Source organism: Photinus pyralis, unplaced genomic scaffold (assembly GCF_008802855.1).
Source record: "Photinus pyralis isolate 1611_PpyrPB1 unplaced genomic scaffold, Ppyr1.3 Ppyr1.4_LG1, whole genome shotgun sequence".
Lineage (NCBI taxonomy): Eukaryota > Metazoa > Arthropoda > Insecta > Coleoptera > Lampyridae > Photinus > Photinus pyralis.
This window is the reverse complement of record NW_022170249.1, coordinates 4,521,938-4,549,255: the sequence shown is the minus strand read 5'-3', so window position 1 is coordinate 4,549,255 and position 27,318 is coordinate 4,521,938. Positions and strand designations below refer to the sequence as shown.

The following is a 27,318-nucleotide window of genomic DNA, read 5'->3' as shown; positions in this document are numbered from 1 at the left end:
TTGTACTTGCATTACAAATAAAGAGTGTGTTTGCTTATATTCTTGTCTGTCATATCAAAGTAATTAAAGTGCGTAAAGATAATAGCACGGACAGCGAGCCCGACAAATACGCACATGTGTAGTCGTTTCACGGATTTGTTTGCCGGACATAGAATCACAAAATAGGAACTTCTTGAAAATATGTTTGGAAATTAAAGACATCAAAATGGAAATGCGATTAATCCTACTCCAATTAAACAGTAATTTAAAAAAATCTTTTGTTTTTACTTTTGAATATAATGTAGGCGCAAATTGTGCTACAGATTTGAATTATCTTTTGGGTAACTTTACAAGCAAAATTGCGGAATAACACCGAACCAAAGAAAGACCAATGTCCAATGACCACTAATGGTGAAACTGTTAGTCAAATACAATCCGATCAGTTACCTTTTGGTGATATTTTAATAGTGAAATTTGAAGACTACGGTGATATTAACATTCCAGAACAAAATGCGCATTTTTGGGGAACAATTTAAATACTGGTAAAGATGATAGTGCTTACTCCACCAACCAATCACACCTAACTACTGATGAAATAATTTTATGCCATTTCCGAGCATATTCTGCCAAGGCAGGTGGCTTATTTGAAAGTTTCAGGTATAATTTTCCCGAGAAGCTGTGGGGAGATTGCACAACTGAATTGTAGGTCCTCAAAATTCCTTCAAGTCGCTAAGTACTGTATCGTGGCAATTAATCGCTCTCTACTGGTAACTGCCTCATATGGGTATCATTCCATCATTCCTCTCAATAACTGGGCGAACATATTTTAATTAAGTTTCAAATGTCTCATTGTCCATGCGCAAAAAATTGTGCAAATCATGAGGCGTTTCCAAATCTCTAAGTAAAGTCATATGAGAGTACTTTTTTGATTCAAGAACCACTGTTTTGACCACATCTCTTCTGTTTCCTATCTTCACATAAAACTATATATCCTGCAATTATTGTCAGTTTCTTCTTATGATCCATAGCAATTACTACAGCACTCATAACCACACAACCCAGGGGCTAGCACTACAGAACTGAAATAGTGAGAGAACGCCGCCTGCTCGTCTATTGAGATTTGTCCGTGATCTGTGTACAGACATATCCGCCCTCGTATCCGCCTGTATGTCTCAAGGCGGATCTGTACGGCGGACAGATCCGCCTTGTACATATCCGCATGTGAATGGGGCCCTTTAGAGGGAATAGTTATTCGAGCGGCCATTTTTAAACGTTGCCTGTTTTACTTTATTTCCGTGTTCTTGTAGTGTGAAGTTAGCGTAGAACCTGGGGGTTAAGTACACTACAACCAACTAATTATAATTGTTTTTTACGGAGTTATCAAATGCTCGCGATTTTTTTAAATATTTTTTTAAGAGCTATTATCAACGTTTTCATTTGGTGCTACTTCCCTACTATAAAGCCGGATTTATAGTTCCGTAACCGTATGAACAGAACCGTAAAATCTTACGTTAACGAAAATAATACGATTTATAGTTCCGTAGTGGCAAGTGCCAGCTTGCGCATTAGCGCGTAACGAATTCTGTCATTGCATGTCATCTGTCAGTAAGAGTAACGTGCATTTCAAAATAATAATAACCGACAAAGTGTCAATAATTATTGTAAATAAACGAAACGAACTTCAGGCTAAACTCAACTGTTTGAATTATCCGAGTACTACCGAAGACAAGCGCGTTAGCACGATTTACCGTAAGAAATAAGATTTGGGCATTTCCTACGTACCGTAACCGTTCTAACGCAACGTTAACGCGAATTATAAATGTTCATGCGCAACAAGTAGGGTTTAATTCCAAAGGTTACGGTACGGTGTTGTGGATACGGAACTATAAATACAGCTTAACTCCGATCGAAAGTTACGGCGTAAACGTAGACAACACTGCTTTGTGGTCACATTCGCCAATCTGTAAAACAGTTATGCTGAATGCACTCGAAATCGAAACCTAACCTCTTTCTTTGTTCAGTAGCGTCAGCATGGTGACTTGTGATTCTCCTCTTTCAGTTGTTTGATAATGCCTTTAATAATTGTAACTGGCATTCCTTCTAGTGGAAAAACAACCAGAGTAAGAGAAATTGAGAAATTCTTTATTGACAACAACAAAAACGTGGAAATCGTCAGCGAAGAAGAACAAATTGTTAAAGCGGGATTTGAAAAGAATGCCGTTTATCTAGGTAAGGAATCGAATTGTTTTGTGTGATCTAATTGTCTTTACAGATGCATCGAAGGAAAAACACATACGGGGATTACTTAAATCCGAAGTGTTGAAACTTCTTGGGCCCAATTCGGTTGTTATCTTAGATGGCAGCAATTATATTAAAGGTAGCGAAATGGGTTTCGTTTTTTTATTGTACTATTGTTATGTAGGTTACAGGTATGAACTGTACTGTGCTGCGAAAGCTAATAAATGTACCCAGTGCACTGTGCATACGGAAATAAACCGGGATGTCGCTTGGGACTTCAATGAAAACCGACCGGATGAATTGCAGAAGTACACTCGCGAAGTGTTCGATGCACTTGTCATGCGGTATGAAGACCCCGATTCGAAAAACAGATGGGATTCCCCGTTATTTATGGCATTTCCCACAGACCCTTTGAATTTGCAAGCGATGGCCGAATGTTTGCTTGACAAGAAACCTCCAGCTCCGAACCAGTCCACTCAGAACGTAAGTTGCATTTACCTATACTCAACAAAGATATTTGTGCAATGTTCGTCACATGCGTCGCTATTATATGATTTTTTAGGCACCTTTGAGTGCTACAAACTTTCTCTATGACCTAGACAAAGTGACAAAAGAGATCACGGATAGTATAGTCAAAGCAAAAACAATGGGAGCTAAGGGAGAAATTAAGATTCCGGGATATGAAAATTTGAGATTGAATGTAGTGAATGTAACGATTCCCCAATTAATGATGTTACGAAGACAGTACATTACCTATTCTAAGATGCATGCACCTGAGGTTGCACAAATACCACAACTTTATATTCAGTATTTAAAAAATAGTTTTAATTTGTAAATTTTGATGTATATGAATTATTTATAAATATTGAACAGTGCATATAAAATTAGAACTTCAGAAAGAAATTTGTTGATTATTACAATGGTATTTGAAGTGTTATGTTGGTCTCACAAGTTGTGCATATATGAAGTATGTATTACTTAATAGTTTGTTTTTTGTTCCACCGTTACTCCAAGTAATTCTAACAATGCATTTAGTTCAGCAGTTCATTTCATTTTTTAAAATAAATTCTGAAATCAATGTTACAACCACCACCAATGAAGTATAGGGTGTCCCAAAAATGGATCAGTTTTAGGAAGTTTACGGTATGTCTGGATGAGAGCCCTCATCTTGATGTGTGTACACATTCTCAAGCTCTGAGGGGTTTTTGAAAAGTGTGCGCTTTGGAGGGGGGTCCACAACTTTGTTATTATTCCAAATTTTGGAAGAATTTGATATCGAATTTTTTTTAAACAATTCTACTCAATTATTTTGTGGTGTGTGTTAAGATATTGAATTTTTTCATTTCTCTGTAGTGTGCTATAGTTGCTATACGATTGTATTATCTTGTTTTATATTGTAATGTAGGGCTAGGGGTGTCTCTTTTTATTGTAGTAGTATTTATAATATCTGATATTTAACAGTATTTGTAAGTAATTAATGTATACAGAATGGCGGAAAAGTATGGAATCAGCGAGTTACAGCCTTAACCATTGGTTATCTTGAAAAAGTTATGAGGAATTGAGTTGTTTATTTTCCTGAAAAGTGTGAGATGAAAGTTGTTTCATATTATATGCATGTTCCGGATATTTTTTCGAATGACGTCATCAAGTTATGTCATCTTGAGCATATTTTTTAAATTGAACACCCTGTATTTTTTTTAGTTTTTTATGATCCTCTAGATGAAGTGCTTCAAAATGGTATAGGGTTTTAACACTCTGAAGTTCTCAGATTTCAAGATATTTGAGTTTTTATATTAATAATTGGCTCATAAAAAATTACTTATTAACGTCTAGTGTCACTTGTCAGTGTGTCAGTTTTAGTAAAAAGGTTATTCCCTCTTAAAATGAACCATTTTACTAAAACTGACACACTGACAACTGACACTTTAGACGTTATTGAGTAATTTTTGATGAGCCAGTTATTGATATAAAAACTCAAATATCTTGAAATCTGACAACTTCCGAGTGTTAAAACTCTATACCTACCATTTTGAAGCACCTCGTCTAGACTCTAGAGAGGATCATAAAAAACTAAAAAAAATATAGGGTGTTCAATTTAAAAAATATGCTCAACATGACATAACTTGAAATGACGTAATTCGAAAAAAATATCCGTGTACGTCAAAATATGCATAATATAGGTATCAAACAACTTTCATCTCACATTTTTTTTTCAATATAATGAATGGTTAAGGCTGTAGTTCGCTGATTCCATACTTTTCCGCCACTCTGTATTTGTAGGAGTTAAATATTTGAAAAGTAATCAAGACATTTAATAAGTAATCAGAATATTTTCAAAATATCCAGCCAAAAGAGATAATAATAATAATACGATTTATTGCCCAACAGAATAAAATTCCAATATAGGATAGTATAGATTATCAAGGTACCATCTGCATCCGCCATTTTTTTTCTTAAAGTCAAAATAACTTAAATACCATAAATGGCAGATATCGACATATGGGTATCAAAAGAACTGAAATTTCACGTAGAATCCAAAAATCCAATAAAAAAAAATAGGGGTTGCTATTTAAAATAACGAAGTTACGAACTACTTCCGGTATTTCCGGAAGTGCGGCCATTTTGAAAATATTTTACCTCGATTCGGCCTTCAGAGTAACTCCTAAGTACAAATTTTCAAAAACTTACCTATTTTACTTTCCCAGAAACGTTTAACTAAGGCTCCCAAAAAAACACCCTGTATAATATTTCATTATTAACATAAGTGGTATGTTTTAATAATGCATTTGGGATATACCGGGTGGTGCCTAGCGCGACGCAGCATAGGGATTTCAATGGTAATTTCTTTATAGTCAATTACTAGCTCCCCTAATTATTTTAGAGCAAAAGTCTAAGTATGTTTTTTTTAGAGAAAAAAAATCGTTCGACGTCAAACAACGATAACTTAGATGCGATGCGATTGTAGTTTTGTTAAAAGATTCCAAAGCATCACTGATTTATAAAAATGTAATTTTTTATTTTGTCGATTTCTACGGTTTTGAAAAATGGAAAATTATAACTAAAAGTATGAACAGATGCAGTATTTTTTTCTCTAAAAAAACGTATTTAGATTTTTGCTCTAAAATAATTAGGGGAGCTAGTAATTGACTATAAAGAAATTACCATTGAAATCCCTATGCTGCGTTGCGCTAGGCACCACCCTGTATATGGTATATATATATACAAAAATATATCTTATATATTTATTATCATATAGGTATGTTACATAGACATATATGTTACAAGTAAACAGAAATCTAAAAAGTATGAATATCAAAATATTTATTTTTCTTGGTCTGCCCTTCACTGTCAAACGGAACCATTCACTGGCAATATCTTCAAAAGTAGCTTTCCTTTAGAGGTCAACATGGGGGAATTTATTATCACCTGAAAACAAAAATCATATATAAATATTAAACTAATTAGCATAAATGACTACTACTACAATAGATATGATCACTTACCATGAATAAACCCATATTACCGAAAGCGTGGTTGCAGTATTCTCCGTATTTTTGTGGTGACGTTCTATTCACGGAACGCTACCAACTACTGACCTCAGAGCAACATCAACATAACCTCAAATGTCTAATGTAAAATCTGTGCTAAAACAGTGCTTTGCTTTTACGCAATTATTTTCTGATAGTAGTAGCAGTAGTAGTGATATGGGACACTCCTTTGGTTGAAAAGTTATTTGACCAATTGTTCAATAAATTCGTCAACGATTCCGTACATCAAGCAAGGCTGTGCACTGAAAGAAAAAGAGTCAGGCGCTTGATTACAAGCTCATCCAGCCAGGCAAATCTCCACGCATCTTGAAGATTCTGTTTTGCAGATAAGTGTTGCTTTACGCTTAGATGCTACAGTTCATATCTGTAAATGTGGTGCCAATGTGGACAAGTTTGGGCATCATGGTTTATCTTGTCAGAAGAACACAGAAAAATACAGTCGCCATCGAAACATGTTAGAATGTCAGAAAAGAGCACTCCATGAGTCTGGTTATTCAGTCATCTTAGAACCTCCACGTCAAAATTTTACATGAAAAAACAAAATGGTGCTGCTAGGAAAAATTGCCCCCCGCACTATTGGGGGGTGGCGCTAGCTATAAAATTTGTGGCGCTAGGTTCGATGAACACAGCGCTTGCTTTTGGAAATGATCGGACGCAATGGTGGTGCTAGCGTTAACATAGCACCCCCCGAAAATCAAGCACTTTTTTGCAAAATTTATCTTATACAGCATACCACGTTGTAAACAGCAGCTTCTTCCGTCATCTTTGGGTGAATCTGCAACACATGATGTAGTGGCTGTATTTACATAAAAATCGCCTGAAGTAGGAGTTTTCCCAAAATCCCTGCGGGATTTCTTACAAGATTGTGTGATATTTCGTGGTTCATCACCTAAAATACATTTAAATAGCCTGGATTTCTGAACTGTTTGTCAATACCATTTGAATGTGATAAACTACATGGCAGTTTTGGTGGTTCTTGCATTTCACAGTCATCTACATCAGACTGATCAGTATTTTGTGACTGATTACCTAGAATAGATTTCGTTACTTACTCGTAGTTCGAGTAAGTATTTTATATCTGGTGATAGTGGCACTGTCATTTTTGGACGTGATGGTAGTTTGGATTTTTTTTTTGGAGTTGAATCATCGGATGAACTGGAATCTACTCTTTGTATACGCTTTCTCTTTCTTTTCTCTTTTGATTCATTTCCAGAGTTTAGATCGCTGGACACTTCTGCTAGTTTTGCTTTCTGTCGTGCAGTTCCATATTGATCTGAAAAAAAATCAACATATTATTTTCTTAAAAGTAAAGTGTATAGGTCTTACCACACGCATTTCGAAAAATTTTTATGGAATGCCGAGGCCAACAAGTATTTAGTCCTTCACATTTTTTTATAACATTAGACACTCTGTCTTGCGTGTAGGGTGGCCAATGACAATATTCGCCGTGAATCCAGGAAGTGGGAACGGCTTCCACAGTTTTGGTTTTCAACAAACTGAACTACAGTCCACGTATTAGCTCCCATCTCCATGTCAATCCACACAATTCCAATGAAATGAAATACTTATAAGTAACACTTTTTGAAAGTGTGCATAGAAACATTAACAATACATTTAAAAAAGATACAAATTTATTTTAAGTTATTTAAGTCAAAATATATTATAAAATGTTTAAATATACTATACTGTATTCATTATAAGAAGGTAGTAGATGGCGCTGTGTTTGAAGTTAAGCCCACACAGGAAAAATGTAAAATGGCATCAAATTACACTGCGAACAGAAATAAATCAAACGATTTCACGCTTGGATCTTTGACATTAACGACTAATGATAGTTGGACAGTTCAGTTGGCAACAGAAACTACAAGCTTACAAAATTCGTCATTAGTTTTATTTTTCAGCGTAATACTGACTCGTGTTTAACCAATCACAGTAAAGATCAAAGCTGCCTTATGCTTTCTATCGCTACTTTCTTAAAATGAATAGAGTATAGTATATGTAAATGCCGCGTTACATTATGCCATTTTTATGCATTACAAGTTAAACGTAAGATGAAAATAAACAAAGTTTTTATTCTGATGCAATTTTGGTTTTCTTTTCTCATAGTGAAGTATTGTATCCTTATTTAGTATTCCAAAATTAAATATAACCTTTACTTTCACTAAATAGGAAAGTAAAGCCTCTTAAACCTAGGTGAATCCCAAAAATTGCAATTTCCAATGAAATTTTGTCAATTCAATGTTAGTACTACAGTAGTTAGTATTACAGTACTAATTGGCATAAAACCTTACATTGCATGATAATTGCATAATGTAAAGCAACTTTACACGAGGTCTGTTACACAGCATGAAGCATTGGAAATACAACAAATTTATTTTTATATGGCAGTTTTATATTCTTCCTAATAATTTCTGTTATATCACATATCTCAAGACAACCCAACTCAGATACTACACGTATTCCAATCACTGTAGAAGAACAAGGATCACTATAAAATCTTCTTGTAACATTAATTTTCTAGTAAAGATTTTATAGATATTTCTTTCAGTTAGAACAATATTCTCAATTAGTATAATACCACCGTTTGATAGTGAGCAACAGTTGTTATAGGGTTTTCGCTATAAAAAGCGTTGCACGTCATTGATTTGATGACATCAACAATACACGGCATTGCCAAATATTTCTAAGGTATGCTGATATCAGTGTTGCCAATCATAAAAATGCAGAAATCCAACTATCCATACAAAAAATTCCCAATTTTTCCCGCCCCAAAAGAAAAATGCGGTTATTCATTATTTTCTCTCTTCCAACCCGCAAGTGTGACCTTTGAAGGATACTAAATACTGAAGTGCCTATGGGTACGTATATAAATGAAGTTTTTCGTACATTTAATATACCACTCTGTGTATATATACGATCTCTTCAACGAACATCTTGTATATCAAACACTATGATATAAGATTTCGTATACAAAGAAAAAACAAGACAACCAGAGAACTTTTTATTTTTCTTTCCAAATGTTCGATTTCAACATAGTTTTATCTACCTTAAATTCTACAACATTAGTAATTCCTTGTTTTGTTGCTATTAGAGCGTTAATAGTGGCCGTATTTAATTTGTTTCTATGGTCAGTTTTTATGTTTTTTAAATCGCTGAATATTCTTTCCACAGAAGCATTCGAAAACGGTAAAACTAAGAGGAAATTAATAACTGTCTTTAAGTTACTAAAAAGCTCAATATTCGCAGCGTTTTTTAAGGCAAATATTTTTTGCCAATACTCCTGTGCATCATATGAAATATTAATACCTAATTTATGTAAGTCCAACAAAGCATGTTCTTTCCATTCATTATCCAATTCTTGAATATCTATAAAATCATTTAAAAATGGAAATCTTTTAACTACAAAATTTAGTGATTTTACTTCAAATCCATATGCAAACCCTGGATCAACAATTTTAATTATTTCAAACACAGGATCACTAAAATCAAATCGAGTTTTTATATCAGTTACAACCTCAATATAAAAATTTAAGCAACTTTTAAAAAACCTTTCAATGTCTTCTCGTGCTACATTAGGATCGTTCTTTAAATTCTGGATGCTTTCAGATGCTTGAATACCAAGGTACAGCTGATCTAATGGAACGAAATTGGTGGGATCAGTATGGTTTAATTTCAAAACGGAACCTTGTTTTCTAATGTACTTAACATCTATAAAATTACTGCACAGTGATTTTAATAGGCTCTCTACTTGAGGTTTTAATTTATGCAATAGGGGCGCTTCTGATTGAAACATTAGATTAAACCCATTTAACAATTCTAAAGTATACGACATAAATTCTAAATATATTTTAGTAAAATGATTTTCGATGGTTTTCAACATGTCATCGTTACTTATTGAAGGATCTGTGAAAGTTAATTCTCTCAAATAAGCCTTAAGTGGATCATACTGTTCCAGTACTCTATCAGTACATTGTTTCATAGACAACCATCTAGTAGTAGCATGTGACAGTATTTTATGAATATCTGTCTTAAAAAACTCTTGAAATTCTCGAAATCTTTCTTGTCGCAAGTGGCTTCTATTAAAATGAGACCCTAAATTTCTAAGTAAATCTTCCACTGAACGTGGAAGTTTCAAACATGCTTTTGATGCACTTAAATGAATCATATGACAAGAACATTTTACACAAACAATGTTTTTTAATTCTGCTTTTAAAAATGAAAAAACTGAATTATTATGTCCAACCATGACATTGGTTGTATCTGAAGAAAACCCAACAAGATTTGTAAGAGGAATATTTTTGCTTACAATTACTTCTTTAAGTGATCTATACAGATCTTCCGCTTTACCTGAACTAATTTCTATCATGTCAAAAAACTTTGTCACAATTTTGCCACTATTTGGATCACAATAAATTACAGTAAACGCACACTGTTTTTTTACTCCAATATCTGTCGTCTCATCCATGATAATAGAAAAAAATGTGCCAGGAATTTGAAGAATAGAGTACAGATCCTCAAAAAAAAACTTTCCCAAACTGTTTGTGATTAAGGCAGTAGCTTTCGTCCTTTTAAGCGATAGTTTTTGTGCTATCTCAGAGTCCGGAAAGATATTTTTGCACAATGGAGCTAAGGTATCCATTAGTGAAAAAGATAAATTATTGGTGGCTAACAAAGCAGATAATTTTAATTCAGCATTTCTGACATTGTCGTCTGTTGGCGAGATTTTATATAAATTTGGGATTTTAGTATTTGTGGATACTTGTTTCATGTTCAAATTGTGCTTTTTGGACAAGCTGTGGCGTAATATTCCAGTTTTGTGGCACATTATTTCCGTTTTACATAAAACGCAGTAACACAAGTCATGTCCACTCTTGTCTGTTCTTCTAGATTTCTTCAGCCAGTTTTGAAATTGTGGTACGCTAAGCCATGATTCACAAAATTTATTCACATACATTCCTTTTTCTCGTTTCTTTTTGGAAGGCTTTTCAACGTTCGAGAACGATTCCTCTTCACTAGTCAGCTCGTGGTTGTCCTATTAAAATGAATTTTAATAACCATGTATAGCAAAGCAATAGATTTTATCACAAATTGCAACTTACCATGGAATCCAAGTCCATTTCGATGGAACTGGAACCCTCCTCCTCGTTTTCATCAGGATCATTCCTTTCTACAGTGTTACACTCACTAGCAGTAGATTTCTAAACACAATGATTAAAACGAATTGTAGATAACAAACATCTTTAAAAATTACCTTAATCAGCCACCTCTCCATTTTAAACAATAAAAGAACAACACAATCATAAACAAACGTTAACCTAACTTGTGGTAAAGTGTTACGCGCTGGCGTGGCGCGGCGCTGCCTTTCGTTCCGCGTGTTTGTGGCTGTGGCTAAACTGCTGTTTATTTTCGATTACCACAGAGTAGGTCTCGTACAAGAACAAGCGACCATTATCACAGAGCAGTTAAAAATGTTGTAATTAATAATTAAAAACTGTACTTAATATTCATCAAAGGTACATAAGCATTTTATATTTTATTTTATAAGTATTTGTCCCATTTCACGAATAAAATGTGAAAAATTCCCCAAATTTCCCCCAACATGATCATTCCCGAAAAAATTCCATGCGGTGGTTAAATATCCCGCCAGTCGGGAAAATTCCCTCACATTGGCAACACTGGCTGATATATTAATCTGATATATTAATCTTTTATTAAGGAAACACTTTTAGGTTATGTTTCTACCATCCAGATTCCAGAGGAACAAGAAAATTCAGAGATCATTTTTTGGGCTCCCTGTGTGAAACCAACCTACTGTGCATCAATAAAACCCATTCCTACTGTGCTGTGACGGGTTCAAGGAAAGTGCAGTCCACTAAGTGTAGTACTATTAGCATTTTGTTTATAACGTATCGCTGCCGTTGTGAGCAGAAAGATGAGGAATGTCGGCATTGCGGCATTATGTAAATGTTTCGGTAGTTATAAACCATTGCATAGGCCATCAGCAAATAAATATCAAGTTAATGCTTGCTTGAAATCTTGACTGATTTTACGTTATTTGACCAACTCTTGCTGTAGTGGAATTTGAGACTAGTAAGTTCAACCGAGACAAAAACACAAGAAATTTTATTGAACTAAGTACATAAAATGATAATTAACATAAACTGATATGATCGTAAAAAGGTGAAAGATACTTTTCAGACTACGTAACATTCCATTTTGTTAACATAAAACAAAATAAATTTTAATACACAGTTCTCGTGACTTAGGTAATTGCAGTTTTAATTATTGTCCAGTTAATCGTCATCACTCAACTATCATTTTCACCCAGTTTATAATAATTGGGGCCATTTCTGCAATATCCAATTGTTTTTCGCGTTCATACCATTCCTTTATTAACTTTTGGGTGTGATTAATTGAATTTTTCCACATTTCTGAGGTTACAATCGCAAGTGCAAGTTTATTGTGCAATGAATCTTGAAAATCTGCTTTTCTCCATGAGTTGTTCGGATTTTGTGTCAATAAGGTGCTGTGGTAAGAAGCATTGTCCAATACGATAACACTTGGTTCTTCTAAATTTACTAATAATTGTTTTTCAAACTAATGTAAAAAGTTTTCACGATTCATTTCTCCGTGGTAATCGCCAGTACTTTTAGATGCAAATACAAGATCTGCGATATCAAAGCTTCGCTTTGTTTAAAATCTTGGGAAATTCTGCTGACCGTAGAAATGTTTAAATGTAATGCTGCCGCAACGCGCTGAAGGTAATCACAATTAGTAGAAGTAGTCAGAAGTAATTGAAACCATTCCTACCTCTCGAACTGAACCTAATGGTAATAAGGAACCCCCATTATCTCGTTCCTGTTCAAAATATTGAATTAAAGAGTCAAGGAGTTCCTTCACTTTACTGGTCAAATGTTTCGGCATTGTGGCGAGTACAAATGCAAATAACGGTAGAATGTACACAAACAGCAATTTTGTTCTGAACAGAACACATTTTTTTGCACTAAGAGTGAAGATGAATAATAACAACAACCACAAGAATTACCGAAAACTTTCACACGCAAAAACCGAACAAAAGTGTCAAATGTCAACAAATATTACAAATAACGTTTGGCAACATTGTAAAAAAAATTCCGAATCTGCCAACTTATTCTCCCAAAAAGTAACTAAATAATAATGAATATAAATCCGTCAAATCTTGATTTAAATTGGCATGCCATTTTCTTCTGTTGATGACGTGCAACGCTATTTATAGCGAAAACCCTATAGATTCTTTAATTTGCAAAATAAAGTCTTTATAAACAATTCTTTTAAATTGCTTTACGATAGTCTGATTCATAACAGGTCCATTATAATGTTCCTGTTCAAACACAGGATAATTTTGTTACATTAAAAAAGTTGATGGAAAAACGGAAGTTAATTTTTCGCTATGTCTTTTTATAATTTGTGCTAGTGGTTTGTTCTGCTTACGTAGAGTTTTTAAGATCAATTGCAAGTAATTTTCAAAAGGAAAAGCACTAAATTCATGTAGAGGGCCAAATCTTTTAACATCATCTGACAGGTGTACCAAGTTGTGGATATTATGTGTAATATATTCTTCCCCATATAGAATCTTAAAAGTTTTCACAAAGTCCATTAAAAGTTCTCTGGCGTAATTGATGTGATTCTAGTATTTTTTATTTGACAGCAAAGTGATGGCAGTGTGTAACGTTATAGTATATTGCATAATAAGTGTGCTAAGAAGCCTATTTCGCACGAGTATTTTGCGACACGAGCGAGCGTAGCGAGCGAGTGTTGTAATAAAATCGAGTGCGTAATAGGCATTAGCACTCGAATTATGTACTATACTTTTTCTACGACTTGAATATATTTGATAAAAGATTGATAGATTACGATCGATTTGGTTCTAAATATTCGAACTTCGAACTAAAAATTAGAACTGTCAAGTGTCAAATGTCATGGTCTATTTAAAAGGAATACAAAATACAACGTAACCTCACTTATATTCCATGAATGCACGCCAGCGAGCAAGAATTTTATAAATACTTTTTACTTAGATTGGAAAGTGTATTGCAGGGTTTTGACATCCCTATTCCTTACTGCAATGTGAGTTTCATTTTAGCACCATAGATGCAATAGCCAATAGGATACAAGATACAAGATACAAGTGTTGAAGTTGAAGATTACTACCTAACTAGCTCAGGTGGTGTTAGTGCTCTTTTTCATTACAGTTTTGAACGATTTCTATTGTTGTAGTTGCCAATGTATTAGGTACCTAACTATCGATAATACTAAGGCCTTCAAAACGCTGCGTCTTTTAACGAGTTTTCCCGGGAAGGAAGCATCGGACTACCCAGTATTCTAAAGCGCATTATTCCGTGTTCCATGCAAGTCGTAATTAGCACCATCCATTAATTCTACGAGTAGGTACTTATTGTAGTTTTCTAAAATACAAAATAGTAGCAACAGAGTTTGCTTAATTAACTAAACGCAGCTTCAAACCATTCTTGAGTAGCCCATTGCGATTATGAAAAATAATTGGGCACGGCTAATAAATTACATACAGGCTCCATTCCCATACAAATGGCAATGTTTAAACAAATTATGAGTAATTCTGTTCAAAGAAGTTTGCAAAATGTGAAACATAACCTACAACAACAAAATCTGACGTTACTTCATTCATTAGGCAGGGCTGACAACCTACTAAATTAACATTTCGCGTTTGACCTTTAACCTGTTACGTAATATATATATATTAAGTAACAGTTCTAATTTTCATTATGCAACCGTATGATATAATGAACGATTTAGACGTGCAGTACAGGGTGACATTTTGGGTATGTTTACAACATAGGAGTAGAAAAAAAAATGTATGTACCTATCGTCACTAATTTTACCTTTTAAAACAACTGGACCAGTGTAATATAAAAAACTAGGAAATTCAGTTGCTTTCCACCGTTTGACTTCATTCAGATTTCTGGGTTTCCGGTTAAATTCCATCGGAAAGTGCACACTAGATCATTGGATATTGTACAAATAGTGCGATATGAAAGTTTAGTAGCAGGTTTACCACAGCACCATAATAAGACCAATAATTTCTTAACTACGCCTAGGCACACCAAGTGCATATAATCTAATGGAAAACTATCAACCATATTTATACAAGGCACTTGTTCCAAAATTGATGTTCCAATATAATGGTATTCTTGAACTTTTGCTCCAAAATCTGCATCTGATCGTAACTTGATGTTTCTAGTTTCGCCAAAGCAGATCCTATTTGCAATATAATCGCCTTCTATTTCACACTTTGTGCAAGAAGCATATCCTGAATGGCCTTTCGTATAGGTAACAAAGGATTCGGCAGGAGCATCATATTATATAATAGAATTCAGTTTAACTGCATACATTCGACCTGATAATTCAATACCATTCTCAATAATATACTTAACATCTAAAATAAATAGTTCTAAGAAATCATTAGCTTCCTTTGGTTTATCATATTCGTGGTATATGCCAATCATATCAACATCGGCAGCTCCTTTAAGTTTGCACAAGATTGATACATTTGACTACTGCTGCTTTTCGATAAAGGCAAGCCATCAATGTTAAGTTTTTCTCTTATGAGGGATGTAATTTTACAAATCTGCTATCTAGGATCGCACTAGTAATTTTTCACAACATTTTCCCTTATTGGTCCTAATATGGACATCCCCAGGAGGGCGCATTTAGGTCCGGGACGTTCGGACCAACACAGGATCGGAAACAGACGTCCCGAGGAGGTTTTGTGCTATCTGGGTTACTGTTTGCTGACTGTTTCTATTCCACTCGATGCGTAAAGAGGATTGTTTCCATGGCATGCTATATAATTTTGAAAAATTAGCTAATTTTGTGTGTGAAAAATTACAATGAAAAGTATCTTCGAGATTAATCATTGAATTTAGGGCGAGAAATTCAATTAAAAAATCATAATCATGCAATTATAACATTTAAGTCAGCTATTACTAGTCCCCGAAAATAAATAATTTAACACATTTTAATTATGACCGTTTTGTAGTATATTTGCAGTCATTAAATATGGTTTTTGTTGCATTGAATTCGATCAACAACTGTAGGCGCATGATGAAGAGAAAATCAAGTTAAATTAAATAAAATAAATTAAGTTTGGTTTCCCCTGGCGTGTTTTTTTTTGCTCATTTTTACAAAAAAATTCTAATTTACTTGTTCCACCTTGGCTTATCGAATCGTTAGCAACGATTGATCGAATGTAGACTGGTCACGGTAAATCGCGCAATTCAATTCAATTCCGTTTATTTGTGAACTTGTTTTGCCCTACATTTGAATTCAAAATCCATAATTTTCGCGCGTGAAGAGGACGAATATGCGCAGAACGTGAACGAAGAGAGAGAGGTCGAGAACCGCCATGCCGGCATGCCAATGCCATTGCCATTGCCATTTGGCGTTCGGCTTCGGCCATTGGAGGTAGTGTGTAGTTGCGGAACGAAAGCTTCCACCTGAAAATTGTGGAAAAATCCTGGTAATCAAAGAACCTGTAATGTAAGTACCTATATTCTATTACAAGTAAATTAGATTTGTAGACTGAACGTTATATTTGTGTTAGCAAACCGATAGTTTTCGTAAATAAACCGTAAGCGGCTCATGATTTATGACGCCATTATCGTGTAAACGTGTTGAGTCATATTCCCATTTTTCGAATTTCGATTCTGTTTTAGAAGCTTACGGGCATTGAAAACTGCATCAATCGTCGCTAGTTACTTAATTTTATTAAACGGAGATAAGCACGTTTAATTATAAATTACCTTGAATCGCGTTTGTTGGTTTTCCAAGTGATACATTTTGCAATTGTCGCGAAACTTGATTCGTAGCGTAAAACGCATTGTTGCTTTCCTAGAATGCTTTCTAATTATCGAACTGACATCTTTATTACACATTGGGCCTTATCTCAGAGTAAGAAATAAAGATAGAGATGCCTTGATGCTTATCTAAACTTGCCATCATCTCGTTGTGTTTGCATTTTTGCAATTGCAGGAAGCGAACTTGCATTTCTCGAGATAATTTTGAAGGGAATGTTAATAATACATATTATATTTGGAAGGATCTAAACGGATTTTAAAATTCTTAGACTAGTTTTGAAAAGTAAACAATTACAAGTTGAAATTAAACAGCTTAATAAAGAAAATTTATGATGATTCGTGTGTCACGGCAACGCTGTAGCGTTTTTGAGGGGTAAGAGTAGGGTTGCCAGGTTCAAATTTAAAAATCACAGGACGCAAGATTAAAAAATGAAGGACGCATAAAAATAAAGAAGGACATGTTTTTATTTTGAACTTAAAACGTTTATTTTACAAATAAATTTTTTTTTATTAATTAAAATAGGTTACATTACTACTTATATTGTAAAAATAAATGATATATAAGAGCTTGAAAATGCTTTAAAAATTATTGTTATTTGAATGAGAAAGAATATTTCTGGTTAGATTTGACTGCTTGCAACAGCCTTTTATTCTTAACAGCTATATTGTAAAACTCTTTGCACTTTAAATTAAAATTTGTTTTAATCTGAAGCTCAGCTTTTACATGATCAACTAGGAGCTTATTGCGGCTGTCGCTCCAAGCTGCACTACATAAAGAAAAAATTCTTTCAGAGTCAGCATTTGAGCCGTATATTGAAAAAACAAATTGTATTATTTTTAGAAAATTAATAAGTTCAGGATTTCCTAGGAATATGTTATTCCATTTCTGTATAATAGACTCCTCAGTTAAAGTGCAAGCTTTATCAATAGTAGGTTTAATTGTACAAAATTCTTCGTATAGGTTATCAAAATTTACATCAATTGATAGGTTGGTTACCACTTCCATCAGTGAGTCAAAATTAAAAGTTGTTTTTAAAGAAAAAATATTTAATTTTGAAAACAAATTATTTTCTGAAAAGTCATATTTAGAATCAAGATAAATTACAATATTTTTATAAAATTCTAAAAAGGATTCCCTTATTTGACTTTGTTCATTAGGAGCAAAAGTTTTTAACATGTTTGACGCTAGGAAGCCAAAAAAATTGTCATTTATTCGTTGATTAATTTTTTCTCTTAGAGATTTTAAAATATTATAAACCTCGAAGCAAAGTAAATCGGCTTTTTCAAGTTTTTGCTCTGTATCAAAAACAATTTTCAGTATGTTGTGAAAAAAACTTAAATAACATTCAGTTTTCTGTACAATAAAATTGTCTTCAGAGAAAAAAACTTGAAGTGCAATAGGAATAATTTCTTCCCTGGAAAGAAAGTAACTTTTGATGGCTGGGAAAATGTTCAGTAATCTTTCTATGGCTGGAAATAAACTTAGCCAACGAGTTGGCACATGCCTTAAAATAGTTTTATATTCCAAATCCACGAAATTAAAAAAATCTTTTAACTCTTTGCACCTTTTTGCTTGAGATGAAAAATGGCTGAAAGTTTTTAAAACCAAAGTTTCCACATCAAAACGGCATTTTGCTAAAGCATTTTTTATAGAATTGTTCACCATATGCGCAGGACAACCCACAGCAAGAACTGAATTATTCTCCTTATATAATAATTGGTACACAGAATGAAAGCGTCCAAAATTTACACTTGCATTATCAGCCGAATAGCATGACATGTTGTTTAATGAAAGGCCTGCTTTTTCAATTCTAGTTTTTATATTGGTGTAAATGGCATTTGCGCTTTCGTCGGGATCTTCGAAAAAATCAAGAAGAAATAATTTTACTCCTTCTGATGGTGTATAATATCTACAAAAATCTTAACTTAAAAAATATAATACCTTTAATAATGCAATACCTTAGAAGTATTGGGAATAATTTAGCGCTTCCATGATTGGAGGCATCTGTAGAGATTCCAAAAAATACTCCTTTGCTAAGCTCACATAATGGACTTTGTATTGAAAACGGGGCAAGGACATTAAAAGCAATCATACTTGCTTTTGTCCTACCCAAACGAATTTTTGTTGCAATATGGGAATCAGAATACATTACTGAAAGCAACTGCGTTGTGCAATCTAATGAATTATAGGAATGAGCATGTTTAACAGTGTGATACACGTTTGTCACTTCTGCGGCCAGTATTTTTTCTTGCTGAGAGTTCATAGCTTCTGTTTGACCCAAAAATGATTGTAGTGTTTTATTTTGTTTTACCACAACTTCGTGTTTTTTATGATCAGCACCTTCCGCGTGCCTCTTTATGTCACCCAGACCTCCATACATACATGAAAAAGACTTTTTACATAAATTGCACCTAGCTTTTTGATTATCTTCTGTGAGCCAATTAAAGGTATTTTCCCATTCTTTTCTATATTTATTTATTCTTTTAGCCTTTTTTGGAGGTGTTGTTGGACCATCTTGTTCATCCATTTTACAAAATACTAAAAGAAGCACAAAAAATGCTTTAGTAAGTATCAAAATATTTTTCAACCCAAAAAACTTACCTTTTAATTTCTAATGGTCAGAAAGAAAATGCATATAAGGTTTACTAAACACTTTAAAAAATAATAAACAACTATATACTTGCAGGCTGCTGACAACAGTAATAACTGAATTACTGAATACCTGGTACTAAATATTATAAATTATAACCTCAGTCCTCAAAACCCAACATTTAGTAAACACCACAAATCGCCAAATCACCGCGCAGGTCCGTCGCGCTCGCGCTGTTTGTTGGAGACACGCGTACATGCCGAAAAGCGATCTGTGGTTAGTATGGTATTTTTTCTATTCATCAAAAGATGGCGCGAGTATATAATTACGTTCGTAATAAACGAAAAATGGCACGGGCGCAGCGCCGCGTAAAAATAGTATATTGAAAGACAAGTGTTACAATGCGACCTATTGTAATACGACTATCTTGTGGCACGAGTGGCGACGCGAAGCGTAGCCACGAGTGTCCACAAGATAGGAGTATTACAATAAAGCATTGTAACACGCGTTTTTCATACTATTTTTTCTATTTCGGTGCTTTAATTTAATTTAAAAAATTATTATCAGAAGCTATAGGGAACATTAGAACTAACATGTTTTATGTTGGGAACACTTTTTATGCCGTTAAGTTTTAGGTTGGCAGCGTAGTAAGACTGACATTTTGAAGTTCAAACATGGAAGTACCCAACGAAGTACCTACTTGTACTAACTAGTAACTGCCAACGTAAGAGATGAGTTACCAAAAAAAAACAACTATAATTACTGTCTTTGTACAACTGTTTTCAGTTGTACAAAATCATCATTGTGACACCGAAATAGAAAAAATCAATTTGTTATTTAATCTTTTTTAAAATCCAGGACATTAGGCGTCCTTCCTGAGGTCTTCGCAGGACGCTTAAGTTATAGCCTCAAATCCAGGACATCCTGCGAAATCCAGGACACCTGGCAACCCTAGGTAAGAGGTTTCTGTTTATTTCTACAAAACGTGATTTCTGCATTGTTAGCTCATTTTAGAGTTTAATCCTTATTCGATTGGGTTTAATAATTTATCCTGAACCCTTGGAAATGGGGAAAGGATGTATTTTTTGTGTAATTAGTGCAGTTACATGCGAACGAAATTTGAAATTTGCTTTATGCATTTAAATAAGGTCAAGTCAAAGGGGCACCTGCTACAACATATGCCTCACAGTTAATTACGTGGTTTATACGCCCCTACGACATGATGCCTTCGATCTACAGGGTGTCCTAGGAGGAATGGACAACATTTTGGGAAATGAAAGTAGAGGTTATTTGAACTCAAAAACGCTAATCAACCATATTTTTATTCTCAACCGTTTTGAGGATGTAGCCAACAATTTTAATTTTATTTTAACTAATTTGTTTTAATAAGGCGGCTATAAATCAATTTTCTCTAGCCAACTGTAGTCAGCTTGGGGTAATAATTTACTTTAATTGTATTTGTTACCAGTCTGTAAATGTGTAAATATTACAGTAAAGGTAATGAATTCGGCGATCATATGTTTATTATGCTTTCTACAAAATTTGCTTACAATTTAGAGAAGGTTTGAAATATCAAATAATGTACAGGGTGTTCCATAAAAAAAATGCAATTTTGGTATTCCACGCCTTTTTGGCCAACCATGTGTATTGCCTAGTAGACTTTGAAGAACCCCAAAACTGATATTATGGAACTTATTTCAGTAGGTATCTTGTATATTTTTCCCAAACTTATCAGCGACCCCTATTATTAAGAAATTTAATAATTTGAATATCTTCTTTTTTCGACCGGTTTCCAAAGTTACATAAGATTTCCTACACGGATTTGTTGTTTGAATTTTTTTATCACTTATCGAATATGTAATCCATGGGTGGGCAACCTTTTTAGCAAACAAGCCAAATATGAACAGTAAGATTCCCCTTGGCCAACTTTTTTTTAGCGCATTTCCACAAAAATAAAAAAAAAATGCGCTATTGTGGCCACTTTGTCCGTCCGTCCGCTAACTTTGCGACGCTACTAGTTTTTTATCTTAAGAGCTATTGTTCTACTTTTTTCGCTATTTGGTTCGTTATGGTGTCGAGTCTTGTACCAAGGAAGGAATTTTTTCTGTACCGCTTACAAAAAAAGTTATTGTAAAAAAAACAAGAAACCGTTTTTTACATGTTCCATAATTTTACACTTTTGCCGTTTATTTACGATCCTAGAGATCGTTTATAATTTTGCATTGCTATCTGTCGCCTGCCGGTTGGTCTCTCCGTCTGTTCCTTTGTCTGTCTGTCCATCTATCTGTCCGTGTGAACCATAACTTTGTTTAGAAATGTTTGATCGCTTTTACATCTCCGTTAGTTATGAACTGAATTGCATGAAATTCAATATGGGCATAGATTTAGCCATATAATACGCAATGCCAAAAGTTGAATTGAATTCACAATGCCCTTTTCGCATCTCGACCATTTATAAACCGAATTGCAAACTTTTTTACTTATAAAAGTATTTGAATGAAATTTGATACATAGGCACTTGGAATAAAGGGAAATCAAACGCCAATTTCAAAATTTGGTTTTGCGCATGCGCAGTGCCAACTTTTTTATTTATGGAAGAATTTTAACGAAATTTGATACATAGGCACTTGGGATAAAGGAAAATCAAACGCCAATTTCAAAATTTGGTTTTGCGCATGCGCAGTGCCAACTTTTTTTATTTATGGAAGAATTTAAATGAAATGTGATACATAGGCACTTGGAATAAAGGAAAATCTAGCGCCAGTTTCAAAATTTTATTTTGCGCATGCGCCGTGCCAACTTTTTTATCTATGGACTATTTAAGTGAAATTTGATACTTAGGCGCTTGGAACAAAGGAAAATCTTAGTTTATTAGTTAGTTATAGTAAATTAGTTTTAAAATTTAGGTTTGCGCATGCGCAGTTCCAACTTTCTTGTTTAGAAAAGCATTGAAATGAAATTCTTCTCATAAACTGAAATTGAAGTAGCACGTCAACAATGGATTGCCCATGTGCAACGCCATCTTTCATATTTGTGGCCGGATTTTTACGATTTTAACAGAAGTTGCATCTTACAAATGGGAAATGAATGCAAGTGGAAATGCGCTTTATGTAAATCGTTTACGATTACTTTTTAACTTGTTTTAATTGAACCAAACGGATTTAAGTTACATACTTAAATAGAATCCAAATTCCTAGTTACTACCACAATTTTTAAAAAATGTAGTGACTATGGAGATCTGATTCTATTTAATACATTAACAACCACATAAGAGATTCATTTATTTCACGTATCTGGTTACATACTTACCTTTTAATGCAAAATTTTACATAAGAACAAAATAGAGGATGAAAAAGTGAAGTCTGATGTGAACTGTAGAATGGATACTAATACAATGTGTCCAAGATAAGGATGTCTACTATGGGGATATCCGAAACGATAGAAGATATGATTATGGTCAAATCATCAACTGAATTTTATTATACCGGGTGGTGCCTAGCGGGACGCAGCATAGGGATTTCAATGGTAATTTCTTTATAGTCAATTACTAGCTCCCCTAATTATCAGACGGTCATCAAATTTCGCTGTCGTGTTGGGGGGGGGGGGGCCAAGTGACAACCAATTGGACGGGTGGAATTGGTTTCATCTTTCATGGTACTCTAGTGAAAGGTCTCCACGAAAAATTTCAACCAACCATAGTCCTCCTCCCCCACCTCTTATCGTGATCGAATATAATTCCTGATATCGGTTTGTCGGAAGAAAGTACTCTCAACGACAAAATGAATCGTTTGGACGAGACACATCTATTGGTGAAGTGGAAGCGAATAAACAAAGTTTAGAAAGAGGGTATTTATAAAGCGTAAGTGGAACGTTAGGATGAGACATATCTACTGGTGATGTGAAAAGTGTCATTGCAAACATTTGCAGAACGGAGTGTCGTAAGACGGTACTCTTCACAGGTCGACCATGTAGACGAGACACGTCCATTGGCGATGTGAAGATTTAATTGTGAATATCTCGAAAATGTTAAAGGAAGGCCCCCCCCCCCTCAAATGATTTTCTGAAGTACTGTGAAAGTAAAACGCCCATAATTCGTACATGCGACAACCTTTAGTGGCGCAAAGTAACATGTGAGAATTTTGGGGGGGGGGGGGGAATACATGTTACAAATGAATTGACTTTTCGAGAACAGTGAATGCCGAAGTGCATCATACTCGTCTTCTCAAATATTTTCCATCTCGACTGATACTTCGTTCAGGTTCTGATGGTTCAACAGATTCGTACATGGCATTCAGTATACGTTTGTAAAAACTTGTTGCGGATTCCAGTCTGTCAACATGCGGCTTAAGTTGCTTTTCCAATCTCCAGTAAAAATTCTCTTTGTTTGATATTCATGTAAGCAAAGTTCGGTTACCAGGAGGATACTGGTAAAGAAGTTTTCGGTTGTTAGTCTCTATTCACCTTAAACACTTTTTCTCAGGTGTTCCTGAGGGTATACTTCCTTCGTTCTCTGCATCTATTTGAAGATTCATGGCATATATGGATTCATTATCCCAAACCTTTATCCATTATTTAGTGGGTTTAGATTTCATGTAGACTCTGAATGGGTATTTCCCTCCGAAAGCTTCTGGGTGCTGTTGTTCTTAACATGAAAATATTTGTACTTAACACCTCAAACCGGTTTTCAGAAGAGATTTTACTGTGTGAAATTTCATGAGTTTTGAAATGACAACGCAGAATTGGTCATTGGCTCTTCGTCTACTATGAAACGTAATATATTCTCGGGCCTTTGCTGTGTGGAAAACTGGTCTACTAGAAAAATGTTCGTCCAAAGAAAATCTCTCTGTATATATTTTAAGCCGTTTGGTTAGTACATTGAATAATAATTTGAACTATTTCATTGTACAATAAAACAATTTGTCGATTAGCAAAGACAGGTTTTTGGAAGTAGAAGTCAGTCCTGACTTTTTGGTTATTTGTTCTTGACGGTTTTGATGAGATTTTCTTCCAAATCATCCCATTTTTTGACAGAAAAAAAGCATTATCATGGGATTTAATATTTCCTTCATTGTCGTCCTGAACCTAGAATAAATAATAATTTGTAAAATAGGTAGGAATGGACGAACGAACTAACATTGCAAAACAAAGTTGCCTCGATGCACGAACTGCCTAATTTGGTCAAAATGGCTACACAAGAAATGTTGCTTAACCTCTAAAATGTCAGATTCAAGGTCTTGAGCAAATTTGGGACATTCAGATACTGTTTTTTCATTATTTTCAGTCAGCGGCGCAGGAAAATACCAAAGCGATGATCATTTGCATTTCCTTTGACATTTCCCAATAACACATGAAAGTCTCCTCAAGTACATAAGCATATAATTAATTTATGGATAGGAACTTTTGTGAAAAATTTGAATAACCTTGAATAATTCGGAAATGTTACCATTTCATTGTGAACACCCTGTATGACTAACCCAAACTTGCTCATGATCAAAGTGTTCCCTTTACTCGGATAAATATAATTGCTCAAATTTATTTCTTCACAAAAACAAGGTCGCTACAATTTATCAAAGGGAGGCTTGCTTAGGGAGAATTATTCGGAAAAAAATTAATCAGATGGAAACATCAAAAATCAAAAAGTGCATAGGTTTCAATGTCAACAAGTGACATCGAAACAACTAAAAATATACAGGGTATTCTATTTAACAAAAATCATTTATTTATATACACAGTCAAAATGCGACACCCTGTACATTCAAAAATAATTCTATAGATGCGCACCCTTGGAATTTTTGTTTACATGGGAAATCGTACTTAACTTGAACTTCCAAAGGTGACTGACTTGACAGCAGCTCATTTTTGATCACCTGTCCCAAGAGCAAGCAAGTCAACTTAAAAGATTAATTTGCTGGGGATTTTACTTACTGCTTGAAGCAATTGTAATATTTTAAGTTAAATCTTCATTAGATGATTAGAGTGAATGGTGTTTCGTATTCGTTTCTCAAGCAGTAGTAGAAACCATCTACTACCTCTAGAGGTTTTTGTTTCCCCATACATCGATTGTCTTTGGCTTCTATAAATTATTACTTAAATATTTTATTTTTTGCAGATGGGGTATAAGATGATTCTTATAGAATTGCAAGAAGGCGAGGGTAGCGGAACACTACTTGCAGAGACAGCATTGCGGATATTGCAGGTACAGTATGTTTCGAATTTAAGTGTCCTATAACGCAACCCTTAATTACTTAATATAATATAAGAAATAAAGGCTGGCGACTCTTAACACATAAACAAAGAACCTAATCAATTCATAGTATTTAACATTTTTTTATCAGTTTATTGGATAACGAACAAAAGAAACAATACATAATTGTAGTGATTATTAAATTAAATTAATTTATTATCCCTCTCTTGTTCTAGGCCCTCAACAGGCTTGCGCCCAATTACAGAGAGACCCGCATAATGCTAAATCTATCGCGTTATAGCAAAAGTTAATTTGTTAGAAAAATGCAATTTGAATAACATTTTAAACGGGTGCTCATTGCTATGAATTTTTACTGACCATCTACTTTTTGAAAAAATGACGATTCCTGCTAAAGGATCTATTTTGGATATCATGTGTAATATATAGTTCCACTAAACTTGACCATGCAATCGAAATATGTAATAATATACAGGAGGTTCCATTAAAAAAATGCATCGTTAATATAAATCCGCCCAGCTTCATTCACTTTACCATAGTTGACTGCTTCAGAAGTAAAGTACTGCAGAGATTGATTTTATGCCAAAACACCTGACACAGACTCCTTTCTTATGGATCATAGTTAAGAGAATATTGGACCAATCCAAAGGAAGGTTTTTGTTTTTAATAATTTTATTGAAAATACATATACAAGGTTCTGCGACAATGCGTCACCCTTTCCTAGCTCATACTGGTAAAAAATATCAAAAAACCTTTTGTGCAAATGTCTATAGATGGGTTGGGCTGTCCCATTTTTGGGGTTTCGGAAAATGTGATGAAGAAGAATTATGTATTTAATTGAATTTTTGGGATATGTTACATGCATTTATACAGTCTCTCATTGTACAGTTGAAAATATCGACACTGTCGGGCATATTATGAAAGTTTTTAAGGCAACTTATCAGCTGTAATTTGTAAACCATATTTGCCAATATCTCAAGTCCAACTACTTACATGGTCTAACACAAAATTGAAATCGTACAAACAAAACACATAGCAACTAATCCACTGAAAAAAATCGTTGTTGTGGCCTTCCATTCTGTTCACATATTTTGCTGAAATGCTTCTTTCATAGGTTGTATATTACAAGGTGCCAGTACTAAAATTTAATTATTATTAAATTCTTGGGGTGCTTGAGTTTGTTATTAATTCATTTTTTTTTTTTTGTTACAGAACAAGAAACAAATCAGACATCCTACAGCTTCTAGCTAGCAGTATGAAAATTATGTTTAAGAATGGGATATGTGAAAAAAATACAAAAACTCCTCAGTGGTCCACAATCGACCTTTAGAAATGCTTCCTCATCTACTATTGGATATTAAACATGACCTGATTGGATTTCACGACTAAGACCGGAAATAAAGAACATGCACGAAGATGGTTAATTTCTCTATCACGTCAATCTGCAACTGACTGGTGGCCATTACTTTTTATGTTGCTAAATATTACTCTCCACCATTTGGGCATTTGTCTGCTTTGTCAAAGACGAATTACATCTGCAATATCAACAAAGTACAATATGTCAGGTTGTGTACAGATTGGAATTGAACTGAGTAGATTCCTGAATTAAACTGTTCACGAGACACAGATGAAATCCATATCTGAAGGGAACTTTAAATACTAAGGGTTAATCTGTTCTCCACCATTTGTCTGCTTTGTCAAAGAAGAAATAAATCTATAATATGAGCCAGTGTCTGTCAGCTTGTGTACAGATTGGAATTGAACTGAGTAGATTCCTGAATGTAACTGTTCACGAGACACAGATGAAATCCATATCTGAAGGGAACTTTAAATACTAAGGGTTAATTTGTTCTCCACCATTTGTCTGCTTTGTCAAAGAAGAAATAAAT

At 34.2% G+C, this 27,318-nt stretch overlaps 2 protein-coding genes across 3 annotated transcripts; one reads left to right on the top strand and one right to left on the bottom strand.

Annotated features, from left to right (window-relative positions):
* The first annotated feature begins 1,975 nt into the window (after nucleotides 1-1,975).
* LOC116170680 (protein KTI12 homolog) lies at nucleotides 1,976-27,318 on the top strand. Of its 2 annotated transcripts, XM_031487194.1 has the most exons (5): nucleotides 1,976-2,208; nucleotides 2,252-2,356; nucleotides 2,402-2,700; nucleotides 25,337-25,423; nucleotides 26,642-27,318. In XM_031487194.1, the coding sequence occupies exons 1-5, from the start codon at nucleotides 2,049-2,051 to the stop codon at nucleotides 26,678-26,680; spliced, it is 690 nt and encodes a 229-aa protein (XP_031343054.1). In that variant the 5' UTR covers nucleotides 1,976-2,048; the 3' UTR covers nucleotides 26,681-27,318. The 2 variants fall into 2 exon arrangements, with proteins under 2 accessions (XP_031343054.1, XP_031343047.1); XM_031487187.1 differs by lacking the exons at nucleotides 25,337-25,423; nucleotides 26,642-27,318 and adding an exon at nucleotides 2,780-3,120 and having other exon boundaries at nucleotides 1,977-2,208.
* LOC116170670 lies at nucleotides 8,468-11,435 on the bottom strand. Its single transcript, XM_031487176.1, has 3 exons — nucleotides 11,017-11,435; nucleotides 10,865-10,963; nucleotides 8,468-10,797 (listed from the first exon to the last, which is right to left on the bottom strand). The coding sequence occupies exons 1-3, from the start codon at nucleotides 11,035-11,037 to the stop codon at nucleotides 8,767-8,769; spliced, it is 2,151 nt and encodes a 716-aa protein (XP_031343036.1). The 5' UTR covers nucleotides 11,038-11,435; the 3' UTR covers nucleotides 8,468-8,766.

What these genes read in the sequence shown, in the direction of transcription:
- LOC116170680 (XM_031487187.1), top strand. Translation starts at nt 2,049, where the DNA reads ATGCCTTTAATAATTGTAACTGGCATTCCTTCTAGTGGAAAAACAACC. An exon ending in AAAGAATGCCGTTTATCTAG is followed by an intron (nt 2,209 to 2,251) that starts GTAAGGAATCGA and finishes TTGTCTTTACAG; the next exon opens with ATGCATCGAAGGAAAAACAC. An exon ending in CGAACCAGTCCACTCAGAAC is followed by an intron (nt 2,701 to 2,779) that starts GTAAGTTGCATT and finishes ATGATTTTTTAG; the next exon opens with GCACCTTTGAGTGCTACAAA.
- LOC116170670 (XM_031487176.1), bottom strand. Translation starts at nt 11,037, where the DNA reads ATGGAGAGGTGGCTGATTAAG. An exon ending in TGGAGAGGTGGCTGATTAAG is followed by an intron (nt 10,964 to 11,016) that starts GTAATTTTTAAA and finishes CATTGTGTTTAG; the next exon opens with AAATCTACTGCTAGTGAGTG. An exon ending in AAATGGACTTGGATTCCATG is followed by an intron (nt 10,798 to 10,864) that starts GTAAGTTGCAAT and finishes TCATTTTAATAG; the next exon opens with GACAACCACGAGCTGACTAG.